We start from the raw sequence: 15,701 nt of genomic DNA, 5'->3' as shown, positions 1-15,701 counted from the left end.
GGAGCAGGGGGAGGCGCGGGATAAAGGGGCGCCCGGCGCCGCCGCTCGCTCTCCGGCGGGGCTCGGCGAGGCATCATGGCCGCGAAGTCGGACGGGCGGCTCAAGAGGAAGAAGGGCGGCGAGGTGGCGTTCACGCCGCTCCAGAACTCGGAGCACTCGGGCTCCGTGGCGGCGCTGGCGCCGGGGCTGCCCGCGGGCGGCGGCGGCGGCCCGGGCGGCGGCGGCAGCGGCAGCGGCAGCGGCAGCGACGACGACGAGGCGCCCGGGGGCGGGTGCTGCGGCGGCGACGGCCCGGGCGGCGGCTCCCGCTGCTGCTGCGGCGGCCGCGCGGGCGACGGCGGCGGCTCGCGGGGCTCGGGCGGCGGCTCCTCCTCGCTCTGCCTGCGCCTGGGCCGGGAGCAGCGGCGCTACTCGCTCTGGGACTGCCTCTGGATCCTGGCCGCGCTCGCCGTCTACTTCGCCGACGTGGGCACCGACGTGTGGCTCGCGGTCGACTACTACGTGCGGGGCCAGCGCTGGTGGTTCGGCCTCACGCTCTTCTTCGTGCTGCTCGGCTCGCTCTCGGTGCAGGTGTTCAGCTTCCGCTGGTTCGCGCACGACTTCAGCACGGAGGACAGCGCCGCGGCCGCGGCCGCCGCCGCCGCGCACTGCCCCGCCGCGGCCGAGAGCAAGGGGCTCGTGAGCAGCGCCTCGGCGCCCGCCGACATCGCGGCCGCGCGGCCCGGCGCGCCGCAGCGGCAGCCGTCCACGGCCAGCAAGAGCAACGCCACGAACGGCAGCGGCGGCGGCAACGGCGGCGCCTCGGCCTCGTGCGCCTGCTGCGTCTGGCTCCTGCAGTCGCTCGTCCACATCCTGCAGCTGGGGCAGGTCTGGAGGTGAGGAGGCGCGGAGCGGCGCGGAGCCGCGCGGAGAGGAGCGGAGCGCAGCGCGGCCGCGGATCCCGGCGCGCCCCGCTGCCCGCCCCGCCGCGGGGACCGGGCGGCTCTGCCGGCTGCGCCTGGCGCTGCTAGGGAGGCCACCAGCTAAAGACATGAATAAATAAATAAATATATATATATATATGTAAAAGAAGGGCTAAGGAGAGAGGAAATAAAGGGGGTCGGGGGTAAAAGGCGGAGAGTGTCCGCGCGGTGCCGGTGCGCGGCTCTGCCCGCTCCTCGCCGAGCGCGCCCGCGCGGCGCCTCCCGGGCCGCTGCCCGGTGCGCGGTGCCTGCGCGGCTGCGGAGCGGGCGCCGCTGCTCCCTGGAACGGGGCCGCGGGAGCTGCGCGGGGCGCCCTGCCCGGCGGGGCGCGCGGGGAGGCGCCGCGCACATCGCGGCTCACCCCGGGAGAGCGGAGCCGGGCGCGGGAACCCGCGGGGAGAGGCGCGGAGGGAGCCCCGCGGCTCGCGCCTGCACGTGGCCTGGGCCGAACGCGCGGAGTTTAGGGCTGTCTCAGGGGTCAAGATGTCCAAATAAACCATGGCCGGCAGGGGCTGCGTGTGAGGAGTTTGCCCGATGGGGCGTTTCAGCAAAGCAGCCGCGGATCTGGGAGTTTCTTGTCTGACAGGGGGAAAGAAATTCCCAAGAGTTGCTCATGTGCTTTGTCAGAATTCTTGCGTTTAGGGCTTGATTTCAGGATGTTTTCCTAAACTTCCAGCCACAGTTTTAATTTCTGGCCCACCCTGTTGCGTTTTTGCTCTGTATTAGTTTAGCACAAAGCACAACTCAAGTTCTAGTTGTGCCCTTTGAGCACTGAGGAGCGTAAGTATTCCTGGGTAACATGCTTCAGATTTTGAAATGCATTCTTAAGTATCATTTCCATATTGCTGGATTCATTATAGCAAGTACAATTTTCTAAACTTGCTGTGTGACTAACTCAAAGTTGCAGATGCTTTAAGTTAACTATGACAGGAGTTGAGAGGGGAAGAGATTTTCAGATGAAGAGCAGCGCYGTGCGGAGGATCACTTGTGTGTTCTACCTGTGCAGTTGAACCCAAATTAAATTTAGGACTTTGTGAACAATATGGCTCTTAGGCAGTATTCAGTCTTGATCCTGCAGAGACATGAGAGTGGGTTCAAGGGCTCAAASTTCACGCACAATTAACGTCAGTGTTAATGCATATGAAAGATAAAGAGTGAGTGTCATACCGAGTGACACAGGAGTGAGTTTTACAAAGTCCCCCGTCATGTCCCTGTCTGGAGGAACAGGAGGAGCAGGGTTTGGGGTGGCAAGAGGACAGGTCCCATGTCGCACAGTGGCTCTCCAGGTGAGGAGGCTGAGACTGTGTCTTCCCAACCACTTGTTTTTCTATGAATCACACCTTCTTTTTTAGCATCAAGTTCACTCCTCACTCCTCATATTTAAAGCTAGCTGAGCTTCTTTTGATCATCTGGAGCTTTCTTCATATTTTATGTGCAGCAGCGTACGATTACCAGAATATTAACTTGACAAGGTGTGTTAGGACGTTATTTGTGTTTTAACTTGCTATGCTTTTTTTTTTTTTTTTCTTTTTTAGCATCAAGTTCACTCCTCACTCCTCATATTTAAAGCTAGCTGAGCTTCTTTTGATCATCTGGAGCTTTCTTCATATTTTATGTGCAGCAGCGTACGATTACCAGAATATTAACTTGACAAGGTGTGTTAGGACGTTATTTGTGTTTTAACTTGCTATGCTTTTTTTTTTTTTTTTTTTTTTTTTTTTCCCCAGGGAAGTTGTTCTGGCAAAGTGTCTATTTGTCTCCTGTTAACTTAGTAGTATTTCTTTGTAGCTTGCCACAAACATACATATTATATAGTCTGCTGTATGCAGACTTGCATTGCTGTGCTTTATAATTCATTAAAGGGACTTTCTCTTAAGTCAGTAAGTACATTCCACATAAGGAAGCACCTTTGCAGTCACCTGAAAGTAATGGATCAGCAGCAAAAGAGGAAAGGTTGCATGGGAAAACTCTGTACATAACCGTGGAGTCAGAACTAATGTGAGTGATGGAAGAAAGATCATGATCTTCTGGAAAGAGGAGCACTCACACTTCTGACAGTAACTTTGTAGTCCAAAATATCTTTTGTTTCTTCTAACAGCGGCCCAGGTCTGAGCAACAGGCTCAGACATCCTGACGGAAGGGTGCTCTGAGGTGGGTTTTGGCTGCATGTGTTTGGTGGCCACGTCCCTCCTTGCCATTGCTACGTGGACCTGAGGGCTCCCCTAGCCGCAAAGACCTGAGGGAGCCTCTTTGCACCTCGAGCTTTTATTTTCATTTTTTCTTTTTGCACCTCGAGCTTTTATTTTCATTTTTTCTTTCAGCCTTTTCTTTTCACTCTGGCAAAATCCCTCCTGTGCTTCTGTTTAAGTTTTCTGTTACTTAGAGCATTGAAGGCCCCACAAGTAAAACTGCTGCTCTCATTTCTGTTGTCAGCGAGGAGCCCTCACGGTCAGCAGAGAGGTTTTGGTGGCTGGTAAGTTTGTATATAGTTAAGGGTTATCAGGATACATGGAGGGAGATTTGTGTCTTGCCCTGAGGAGGCTGAGATTACTGCTCGCTCTTGGGTCTTTGGGCATTCGCTGTCCCATCTCTCTCCTCCTGAAGTGCTGAACTTGTTCTTGAAGTCTCCCATTTCCTTCAATTTGTCACGCTGCCAAAGGCTTTGGGGGAATTGTGTCAATCCTGYATCTCAGGAAGCCATCCTGAGGAATGATGGGATAACCAGCAATCTTAAGACTCTTGAATTTTGGGTTTTTTTGAAGGAAAAGCGTAGGTTTGGTGATTAGTTCTGTCAGGCTGATTTCTAACAATTCCAAAGCTTTTCCCTGTATTCCATTCAAGATTAATTTTTGTTTACAAACATATTGAAAGCCAGATCATTGAAAATGATTATGTGTTAATTTTAACTAAAATGTGCTAATGGGAAATGAATGAGGCCTTTAATGCTGYATGGAGTAATGCTGTAAATAGGCAATATGAAATTATTAAAACATTTTTTKTCTAGAGTGTAAAGACAGGGAGTTGCAGGAGCAGCTAAGCCATAGATCGGTTTTGAATACAAATAGTTTTTTTAATCTTTAAGCTGGTGAAATTTATTTATTAATTTATTTATTCTCTCTGAAACTGTAGAGATTTGGATGCTCCCATTCAGAAGAACAAGCACGTAGGTCACGTTTTTCAGGGCTGGATATTTGCAGACTTTCTGACAACACCGTCCCTCCGCTTCGGGAAGCCTCCGAGATGCTCCTTGCCACAGCTGAGTGCAGATAACTAGGCCTTTGTAGGCAGCTAATTGCATATGGAAATCTGTCCACTGCTGAGATTTTGCAAGTACATCTCACCTTTAGAGACAGCTCTAGCTATGTTTCCCTATCCGCAGTTCTGATGTGTTCTGTATTTTASCAATATACGGGTGCAAAAGCCACACTAGAGAGCTGTGTTCTCCCACGTATGTGCTGCGAGCGACCCAGATTTTTATTAGCAGGCTCTGGCGGGCACAGGGAGAATATAGTGCACAGGGTCTTTATAGTCTGCTGGAAAKAGAAAGGGAAGCAGATGCTTTAATAGCCCGCTGTACTTTATGAGGAAGGGAGACTCGTTTGTGTGTAGGATTTGGATGAACCTGGCTTTTGAGCCAGGCCTGAAAGTGCCTACGCGCCGCCCCTAAGCGCCCCTTTGATATCCTCAGCTTTCCAGGCTTAGCCCCAGATTTCAGACTGGGCTGTGGATAACGGCACTTGGGGRCCTGGATACAGGAGATAATAGTGTTCATTTGGCATCTGTGGAGCTGGCYCATTGCCTTGGAAACCCCTTTTTCTGGGTGAGCTGGCAGGCAACAGGGACACACATAGTAGATGGAACGAAGAGGCCAYGAGGGGAGCTGGGATAGCGGGAGGACTTGGCAGTGCCCCTGCTGCCTTCTAGGAAAGCAAGGAGCCGATCCCGGGTGGCTGCCGTGACTGACGTGGGGACCGATGGCATGGGCGGGCGGCGCTGCCGGTGCCCAGAGGGCTCCRAGGCCCCTGGCGCCGCGTGGGAGCCGCAGCGAGAGCGGTGACTTGCTGAGCCAACMAGGCCGGAGCAGGGGTGAATCACTGGGGAGAAGGTGGCTGGAAATTACCCTTCGGAATTACTTCTGGGTCGCCAAGATGATAGCGAGATGATTAAGCACTGCATGGGTTTAGGCTGAGGTTTGAGAGCTGTGCGGGAAGCTGGGCAGGGGAGGAAGAGGAGAGAMCAGTTCCTTGCTCAGTGGCTGGTGCTCCCTGAGAAGCCGCTGCAGCGACCCCTCCACTGCTCTGTGGCATGGCCAAAGACCCCTGCAATCTGCACCAATATGCTGGGATTTAACTTGTCCCTGGTTTCAYGGAGTTTTTATTATTATTATTAATAATAATTATTATTATTTTCCCTCTACTTCCTTATTATAATTTGAGAAAATTAAAAGGGTAAAAGGTAGTTGCATGTGATGCTGAGGAGATGCACAGGTGATGCTGGCTTCTGAAAGCCGTGTGAGCTGTAGTCTCTCTGGTACCTTGTGAAGAGTATTTCTCAGAGAGCCAGAGCGTCTGCCAAAACTCCTCCGTTACCAGCACTCGTAAGCACCACCGCTGCAGTCAGCTGGAGAAYTTGCACCTTCCAAAAAAAAGAGAAAAGGAGATGGGTGGCTGCTCTGCACATGAGCGGTTCTTAGAACTTTCTCCAGTGCTTACTTTTGAGCATGGAAATTTTGAGGTGGAACTGTGAACAAGAGAGCTCAAATAAAGAAAAATGTAGTCAGTCTTTAAACTGACCCATCTCCACCCTTAACAGTTATGTTTTTTTCTCTATTTTGCACTATGTGATGGTTTTGGTGCTGCTGTTCAGCAGCAGTGTAGGAAATCAGTGTAAGTTAGGTGGTCAATAATTCCAGCTGCTGTTGGACTTCACACTGAGATGTGATAATATCTCAATCTGACACCAGTTTTTCTCACTGTTTTGAAATCTGTCAGATAATTTGTCACGTTGAGTCCAAATTTATGAGTCATAGCAATTTCCTAGACAAGATTATTGCATATCCTCCCCATCTGTCTCTCTGTATAGAGAAATGCTACCACTCAGCAATACCATCCCATAGAGTTACTGTCCTTCTTGACTTAAAAGCCCTTCCAGCTAACTGTTGTGCTTGTTATGTCTTTACTTTAGTCTTTTGTTTACTCTTGTCCTTAGGGCTCAGGAAAGGTGATGGATCGACATTTCCTTTTTTTCTTCAGAAAAGCAGGAGGGGAAGGGGCTGACCACCCTTTAGATGGTCCAACCACATTTAAACTTCTACTAATACGTTCAGCAGAATAAATACCCCCTTCTTTTTTTTTTTATTTTTTGAAGAGAGTGATATGCAGATGAATGCTATGCTTTACATAATTCTTTTGGAAACATAAATGTGAAGCTTTACTGTGTTCTTAAAAATCTCTTACAAGTCTGCATACAAATCAGATTTGGTATTCAGTTTATTCTAATAACCTAAGCTACATATAAAAGACGCTGATGTACTTTAGAAGATACTGTACTTTAATTATTAACAAGGGTTCTCTCTACAGAGAATATTTATCACTTACATAAGTTTTCAGATTTCAAAGGACTATTCAAGCCCTAAAATTTTTGACTGCTCATTTGGCTTAGTAGGTGAACTTACATTTTGAACACATAATGCTTCTAGCAACTTAAATATGAGAAGAATTTAAATTTGTTTTCTTTCCTACGAAGTAGAAAATCGGGATGGAGTTCAAGAGTTTCTGTTTCAAAGGATTTCATGTTACAATGCATAGCTATCACTTATTCTAGAGATATCTAGTGCAAATGCAGACATGTCTAAAAATACATACCATGAATTCAAGCAAATGTTTTGTATTGTAATTTCTTTCAAGATATTTTAATCTTGTGGAGAGAGTCTTACCACCAGAAGAGCTTTTTTTCTCGCTGAAATTTCCTTCTTCACTGTTCCTTAACTAGGGAAAGTATGTGTGGCTTAAAGGTCAGTTTGCATGTCCACATCTCCCGCAGGGAAGCTAGGAAGACCAACATCACAGAATGACCTGCAGCTTCAGTTCTCCTCCATATCTCCAGGTTATTTACATCAGAGCTTACCTCGTTGTGAATACTCTCTGTCAGACGACTTTGTCCTTAATATTCATCTCTTAAGGACTGAATTGACTACAAAGATACAAAGGTTCTAGTAAAATTAAAATGAGATTAATTCCTATGTCACTTGTCTAATATCAGCTTGACCTTCCATCTCTTTCTTCCAATTAAGTAGGTTGTTTTTTGCTTGTCTGTTTGTTGCATCTAACGGGTTAGTTACAGCAGTGATTTACACTTTCAGTAAAGGCTGTTTGGGGGGATTTATTGGGCACAGAGAAAGTCAGTAATTCTTTCGTCTGCATTTCAAGATAGAGCAGAAATTCTTGTACTTGCTTAAGCATGTTTAAAAAACAGTGCCGTTTTTGTCCATTTTTGCACAACTGTCAATTGAATACATTGTGTCAAGTAGATAGGAATGGAAGAGACAAAAAGCCTATAAAATGGATTGTCTTTGTTTCATTTTTAAAATAGAAAGAAACTGATRTGAGGGAGAACATGAGGGAGAACTGAGGGAGCCATGAAAAAGAATATAACGGGAGATAAGTTTTGGAAAGGTGCAGAAATACCAGTTAATTCTTGCAGACTGTGTACCTAATACCAGTTTATTTTTCTTCAGCTACTGACCAAAAATAGATTATCTGAGTAATCTTAAAAATGGCTGTCTGAGAGACTGGAGATGGGGTGGGGGAAAAAACATTATACAGCTGAACAAACTCACAGGGAAAATCTTAGAATTTTAACTCTGGTTTTGCAGTAAGTGGTCCTTTATACACTCATGCACAAGGTATCAGTCTGACATTAGTTAATGGGAAAGAGATTACTCTCAATTACCTTTTTGTAAATTTTAGAATTAAAAAATAATAGGTCATATCATAGAATTATAGAATCCTTAAGGCTGGAAGGGACCTTTGGAGATCATCTAGTCCAACCCTTTGCACATGCATAGAACATGTGGCACAGGGCTGCATCCAGGTAGATTTTGAAGATTTCCAGAGAAGGAGACTCCACAGCCTCTCTGGGCAGCCTGTTTCAGGGCTCTGTCACCCTCACTGTTAAGATTTTTTTTCCTTAAGTCTCTAGTCCTATCGCTGCCCACCACTGAAAAGAGGCCATCCTCTCCTCCTCACTGCCTCCCTTGAGGTATTTATAGGCACTGACCAGGTCCCCCCTCAGCCTCCTCTTCTCCAGGCTGAATAGGCCCAGCTCCCTCAGCCTTTGCTCATAGGGCAGATGTTCCAGGCCCCTGATCATCCTGGTAGCCCTGCGCTGGACTCTCTCCAGCAGCTCCACATCCCTCTTGTACTGGGGAGCCCAGCACTGGACACAGTACTCCAGATGTGGCCTCACCAGGGCTGTGTAGAGGGGGACGATCACCTCTCTCGACCTGCTGGAGACGCTCTTCTTAATGCACCCCAGGATCCCGTTGGCCTTCTTGGCCACCAGGGCACACTGCTGCCTCATGGTCATCTTGTCGTCCACCATGACACCCAGGTCCCTCTCTGCAGGGCTGCTCTCCAGCAGGTCCACGCCTAATCTGTACTGGTGTCCAGGGTTATTCCTCCCCAAGTGCAGGACCCTGCACTTGCCCTTGTAGAATTTCATGCGGTTTCTCACGGCCAGTCCTCCAGTCTGTCCAGGTCCCTCTGGATGGCAGCACAGCCCTCAGGGCTATCAGCTACTCCTCCCAGTTTGGTATCATCAGCAAACTTGCTGAGGGAGCACTCCATCCCCTCATCCAGATTGCTGCTGAATAAGTTGAGCAGGACCGGACAGAGGACTGACCCCTGGGGGACACTACAGGCCTCCAACTGGACTCTGCACCACTGGTCACCACCCTCTGAGCTCTGCCGTTCAGTCAGTCCTCAGTCCACCTCACTGTCCAGTCATCTATTCCACCCCTCTGGATCTTGCCCAGGAAGATGTTGTGAGGGATGGTGTCAAAAGCCTTGTTGAAGTCCAGAGAGATGACATCCACTGTTCTCATCTACCCAACCAGTCATTCCATCACAGCAGGCTATCAGTTTAGTCAAGTGTAGTTTCCCCTTGATGAATCCATACTAACTACTCCTGAGCACCTTCTTGTCCTCCATGCACTTGGAGACAAAAGCCAGGATGAGCCGTTCCATCACTTTTCCATGGATGGAGGTGACGCTGACTGGCCTTTAGTTGCCTGAGTCCTCCTTCTTGCCCCTTTTGAAGACTGGCGTGACGCTGGCTTTCTTCCAGTCCTCAGGCATCTCCCCTGTTCTCCAAGAGCTTTCAAAGATGATGGCGAGTGGCTTAGCCATAACATCTGCCAGCTCACGCAGCACTTTAGGGTGCATCCCATCAGGGCCCATGGATTTGTGGGAATCAAGTTTCCTTAAGTTCTCTGTGTGTATATTTTATATATATATGTGTGTGTGTGTATATATATATATATATTTATTAATCTTGTGTGAATTTCCTGACAATCATAGAATCATTATGGTTGGAAAAGACCTTCAAGATCATCGAGTCCAATCTTAAACCCTTCAACACCATGCCTACTAAACCATGTCCCCAAGTGCCTCATCTATACGTTTCTTCAACACTGCCAGGGAAGATGACTCCACTACTTCCCTGTGCAACCTGTTCCAATGCTTCACCACTCTTTCCTTGTAGAGATTCTCCCTCATGTCTAACCTCAACCTTGCAACCTGAGGCCACTTCCTCACCATAACCTGAACTAGCTGTGATTGCTGAGGTGATGTCTCATATCTGTCTCCCTCATTCTATTTCACTGTCTCTAATGCCTGAAATGAGTAATAATTATATTTTTTCCCCAAACAAAATGTTTCTAATGGTCCTTGAGAACTACAGAGAGAGTTACTATGCTATGTTATTATTTCCACTACTTTTCCTTTGCTGGAACATGTTTGTTTTGTTCAATATGTTAATGGTATAAGACACAAATCTTCCTGACTGGCAGAATGGATCAGTGGGGGTGATTAGCACTATCAGTTACAAATGATTTAATATTATGAGTTGGAGCAAATGGAGCGAGACTGTTTTGTAGGGAGTTTTTAGAGGAAGTTTGGCAGTCAATGATGTGACGACAGAAATAACTTATTCTTGTTCTTCTAAAACTGGAAGGTGTGACTTCCATAAGACTAATGTACCAAGGATCAGTACCAGCTGCCTCAGAGAAAGATACAGATGGTTTAGCATGGGAAAAAAAATAATGTACAGATGGAGGAACAGTTTTCCTTATCTCTTATCAGCTATTCACTGTTTTCTGCCCTTAACAAAGAAGGTTAGTAGTGCCATTTTTCTACAGTGCTCACTCTAATAGGTCATTTTCACGTAAACATCAAAACTACTCTAGGATTCTGTCTAGGATTCTTTCAGAGTAGTGTCTTTCCACATGTAGACCAAATGATGGCCCAAAGTCCCTTGCGAATAAAGTGTTTGCCCAAGTTAAAGGGATCTGAATGTGCTGATGATTTCAGTTGTGAGTACTCCAGTTCTGTTTTGAAGGGGAATTTTAGGGACAAACTCTGCCCCCTCTCACCCCTGAGGCTCAAGCGAGACTAGATGGGGACATTTACTACCCTTGCAGCAGAAGCTGTGTCCTTGACAAAAATGCAATGTTCATGAAGCCCAACAGGAAGCAATCTCATTCTTAGGGCTCTTAAATGGGACCTGGTGGATGTTCCCCTTTGACTGCTCATTTTTTTCTGCTGCCTGCCTTTAACCTTTTACTTCTCTTGTCCTAAAAGTCGATACTGCTAATGTTTTAGTTCCAAGCATTTATCTTGTACGTGTAGTATAACCACAAACATGATCATATCTGCATGGAAATGCCTTCTTAGCTCCTGGCAGTAGCTGTACATGGTGTAAATTGGCTGAGATGGAAGGATGTCTTTATCCACATTTTTATCATGATTTCTTTGTCATATATTGTCAACCTAAGGAGAGGAAAGGCATTTTTAATGTGTCATTCAGTAGTTTTTTCTCTCCCTTTCCACTTCTATCTGGTAAAGAAATTAGACAGAATTTTTAAAAATACTTGGTTCTCAATTCTTGCTCTGAGTTGATTTCCTGCTAGGCCAATAATAGATTTTAAAAATTTTAAAAACTGCAGTGTAACAAGCAGTTCTGTGGCTAAAATAAAATCTCAGGAATTCTATGTTTTTAGCTTCCAACTTCTTGTCTCCCAATTTACTACAAGCAAGTAGAACCCAATTGGTCAGTACTCATTGCTTTGGTATCCTTTGTATTTTAACTTATTGATTACCAATAATGAAGAACCGCATCTCCCGCTTACTTCCATTGGAGTGATGTTTATTACCATCTTTTCTTAAAAAAAGGAAGGAAATTTAAAATACCTCAAACTGAGCAGTAAAAGCAGTGAATGCTTCTGAAAATTTTACCCTCTTAGTCTTTTAGCATATATTTGCAGAATGGCTGTTACATGAATATTAGGAAGCTTAATTTAAGTAAAATACTTTGAGATACTAAGATGGAAAATGCTTTAGGTGCAAACAATTCAAAATAAATTATCATTTAATTGTGCCTGTCAAAACATGCTTAAAGTTAAACATGCTCAAAACATGAATATCTCTTGGTAATGGACATCTCTGGGATGTTAAAGCGAAGTTTTATTATTTGATGTATTTATTTAATCGAGCGTTTATAAACCCATAATGTGCTAGCTTGCTTAAGAAGTTGTGCCCTTCACCCTGTTTCCTTCAGGTACCTGCTTAAGCTAAAGTAAATTAGCTCAACTCTTGTGTGTTTTTTCCTTATCTGTGGGTCTGCATTATAACCTGGATCCAGCATACCATAGAAAAATGTGTAGGTTAACATTTTTTATTCAAGATAGTGGAGGTACTGGAATCTACCTTAGCCCAAGGCTTCCAGGCTGTCAACATTTCTGCTTCAAAAACCAGTGACCTGYATGGGTGACAGCAGACAAATGAGCGGAGTATAGATTTTGTTATCCTTTCCAGGAATAATGGTGATGGCTACATGTAACATAGAATTACTGGAAAAAGCATCAATGTAAACAGAATTTGTAGCATGTTAAGTGAAGATGTTCTGTAAGTAAAGACTGGTCAATTAAAGAACATTTACTTAAGCAAAGCTAAACACAGYGCAGAGGATAATTAATGTCACCAAGACAACTCAGTAATAACGGTTTTGAACTTCTACAATAGCACATTAATGTATGTGTCAGAAGGAGGGATTGCATTTACAATCAACAACCATTTGCTAGGATTTTTTACCACACAAGTTAATTAAGAATTCATGATAACAGAGTATGATGATTACCTCAGTGAAGTGAGGGCTGTGTTGGGTACACAGCTATGCCATTTGTTATCTTTCCTGTACATAAAAAATAATATTTTGTAGATGTATGTTTTTCTGTAATCTGTTGTTGTTCTRTAAGTGCTGCTGTTATGGCATTAATCCATTAATAATCAAATTGACTTGGAGAATTAATCACTGTTGGGAAAACTAGCCAAGTCTTCAAGCCAAGCCACCCCACTCTAAGAAGTCCTTAAGTTGGTCTCTGAAGAGGCTGCCTTGTGCTCTTGGAGAGCTGCATGAGTTGATTTGATTTGGATAAGCAGAGCACAAAAGCTTGGGAGCTGAGAAGGTCAGAGGAGATCTGGCTGAAGTGGACCTGTTCTCTTGCGTGGCAGGAGCTGATATTTAGATGGAATCAGCTAGACCAGTAATGTGAGGTTTTGGACTTGTTCTGCAAGCGTGAATATGTGTGTGTTTCACCTCAGCGTTGTAGAAATTCTCTTAGAAGGAGGAAACTGTTTTTACARCCAAGCAGTGGTTTGGGCCATGGGAGGTTCTTCCCGTGGGACTTGCTTCATCTTGCCCAAGGCAAGTCTTTAATCCTTGTGTCTCCTTTTCTCTTTCATCAAAATCTGCCTCCCACCTAGCAGCTGCATTGGTAAGGTGGTAAGCAGTTTGTGAGGTGGTTTTCTTTCTGTTCCTTCCAAAACCTCCTAGCACAGGAGGATGCAGATATTAGCTGGAGCTTTGGGATGCTGTGCTTTAAAAGTATTTTCAAAATAGAAAGAAAGGTGTTTTTAAACTGGTGCCCTTCCTAGTTTATCTCAGAGTGAATTAGTCCTGCCCCTTAAGCATTGCTATTCCTGTGCTTCTGGTCTCTTTTTTAGACACTTGGTATTTGCACAAGAGAGCCAGCCCCTTCAGGAGTAACAAGCCAACTGCCTCGGTGAGCCAACGCTCTTCCACAGGGTTAACCGCTTACCAGGACAGGTGCCATCCTACTCCTCATAGCTGTCCTCTCTCTGCAGAGTTCACATTCATATGTTGTTATAGTCAGTGTTTTACAAATGACAATTTTCTAAATGGAAGTGATATGTCCACATCCCTCTATTTATTGAATATCAGATGGTCTCATTCACTTTCAGCATAGAAAAATGGATTAGGAATTTTTGAAAGAATGGGATGATATAGACAAGGTTATCTTATTGGATAGGAAGAACATTTTGAAAAATGCTGACTGTCAGCTGTATTTTAGTAATGAGATAAATGATCCTAATGGGTACTCTAAAGTTAGAACTAGATGTGTATTACAAGAAAGTGCATAGTGTTTTGAATTTTTTATATGTAATGCTCAGTCTTAAAGGATTTTAAATTTCCTGAGCCCTTAAACAATTGAAATTGTATCAACACAGGATCCTTTCAATATGTCAGCACAACCCATGTTCCTAATTTTAAATTTCATACCAGTACCTGAAATAAAAAATGGCTAGTAGATTTATTTGACAGCTAACACTCATACAGGAGTTGTTGTCCAATTTAAAAGGACACATTTCATAATCATAATAATAATAAATGAACCTTACAAGCGTTCTTTTGAAGTTCAGTTATGAATTCAGTTTGACTATGTTAATGATTCGAACTGATTTTTGGTGCTTGAACTTTATTAGTGCAAATTCTTATGGAAGAATTTTAACTCTGTATTTTAAGTCTGAGTGCCAGAATAATAATCACAATCTTAATTACATATTCAGTAGCAATATTCACAACTCATATGGGTTTTGCTTAATTACATTACTCATCCAATCAAGTATCAGAAGGAGTGACATATGATTTAAATAACAAATTGTTTCAGGTATTTCTAATTAGTAGACAGAAAGGATTGGTTATTAAAGAAATTAACTTTGGGACCTTGAAAACTGAAGAATAACCTTGTATGAGGAATAAACTCAATATTCAAATCTGTTCATAGACAATTTATAAAAAAAAAATAATTCATGTCTACTGCATACAACTATTCACTAATACATAAGTATTAGGAATAGGGTAGAAATATGTATTTTTATGGCATACTTATGAGATGATTTGTGAATCACTGTTTGGAGAGTTTTTCATGAAAGGTAACATTAAGGATTTGGCGGAGGAAGAAACAGGGATGACTATTTATGTTCATTTCATATAATTATTTGGGATCCAAATACTGTGCCTGTCATTCAGGAGTGCATTCTATTGTGAGAATGCCTCTTTGACCTAATAAAGTCTAATTTAGGGCTAATGCAAAATGTGTCACATCAGATTTTTCTTCTTGGTGGGAGTCTGCTACTGTTTCATCAGTGCTTTTATCTCCCTCACCCTCAAAAACCTGTGGAAGGGGCAAGGATTTTAAAAATGCATTTGAGGACATGGAGGACCAGTGGAAGYAGGTCCTTCTCCCTGTTCCTACTCTCAGTCCACGCTCATTTAAGKGTCCTTCACTAAGCTACAAAGTACAGTCCTGATTCATCTACATACCACTTTTGATATCAGAGGGAAAAATGACTTTTTGGTCTCCTGGATGCAGTTTTTCCATGATCAACATTGGATGCTAAAGCCAAGAAAGTTGCGAAGTCCCGAGAACAGCTTGGGACACCTATTGCTCCCCATCACAGTGAAGATATGTTGGAAGCAATTTCCCGACASAGGCTGTCTCATGTCTTATTATTTTTAAAAGTGAATATTATTTTAGTATACAGGCTTCATAAAGGGAAGAAATGCATAAAGGAGTCTGGTAAAATCTGGGCATTTTCAGTCATGGAGGTATGTTGTTAATTTTGTATTTTCTCTTGGCAACTATTTTCATCATATTCAAGTGTTAGCTCTGAGGAGAGAGAAATAATGTTCACCTCAAAAGCCACTTCCTCCTTAATAAATAATTCATATCCATAGATTGTTCATGAAGAAATATCAACACACTAATAGTAATTTAATATACTGAGCAATCACACTCACTTTAGCCTACATAAGATGTGAATAGAATATGACAGTTTAGGGTCTCCATTTGCCCCATGGCATGTTGGGATCAAACTTGGTAACTGTTTGCAGTGTTCTTATATTTTCTGAAGAAGTGAATGAAACTTGCATAATTCAGAGAAGATTTTTTAATTACATGCTAAATCAGAGTTCGTCTGTTCATGATCTGAATCCAAATTTTTGCCCACAATCAACCTCAGTGCGTATGAGTATTTCTTCTGTCTTTTGTTAACTAGTCTCTTGTGATCGTGTCTGATTTTTTTAACTTGTCAAGCTATTATTCTGAGGCATCATTTCTTTATATTACCTTTGATTTATCATATGGTTGAAAGGCTTTGT

The 15,701-nt window shown here is 44.2% G+C and overlaps 1 protein-coding gene across 1 annotated transcript in view; it reads left to right on the top strand.

Moving 5' to 3' along the window:
* Window positions 1-75: 75 nt before the first annotated feature.
* XKR4 (XK related 4) overlaps window positions 76-15,701 on the top strand; it is a 211,855-nt gene continuing 196,229 nt past the window's right edge. The window contains exon 1 of the mRNA XM_026050100.1: window positions 76-875. Within this exon, the coding sequence (XP_025905885.1) occupies window positions 76-875 (800 nt within the window). The remainder of the gene's footprint in view (window positions 876-15,701) is intronic.

This window comes from Nothoprocta perdicaria, unplaced genomic scaffold, assembly GCF_003342845.1.
Source record: "Nothoprocta perdicaria isolate Ctin4 unplaced genomic scaffold, notPer1 scaffold_65, whole genome shotgun sequence".
In the NCBI taxonomy this organism is placed as follows: Eukaryota; Metazoa; Chordata; class Aves; order Tinamiformes; family Tinamidae; genus Nothoprocta; species Nothoprocta perdicaria.
This window is presented reverse-complemented; position numbering and strand designations above follow the sequence as displayed.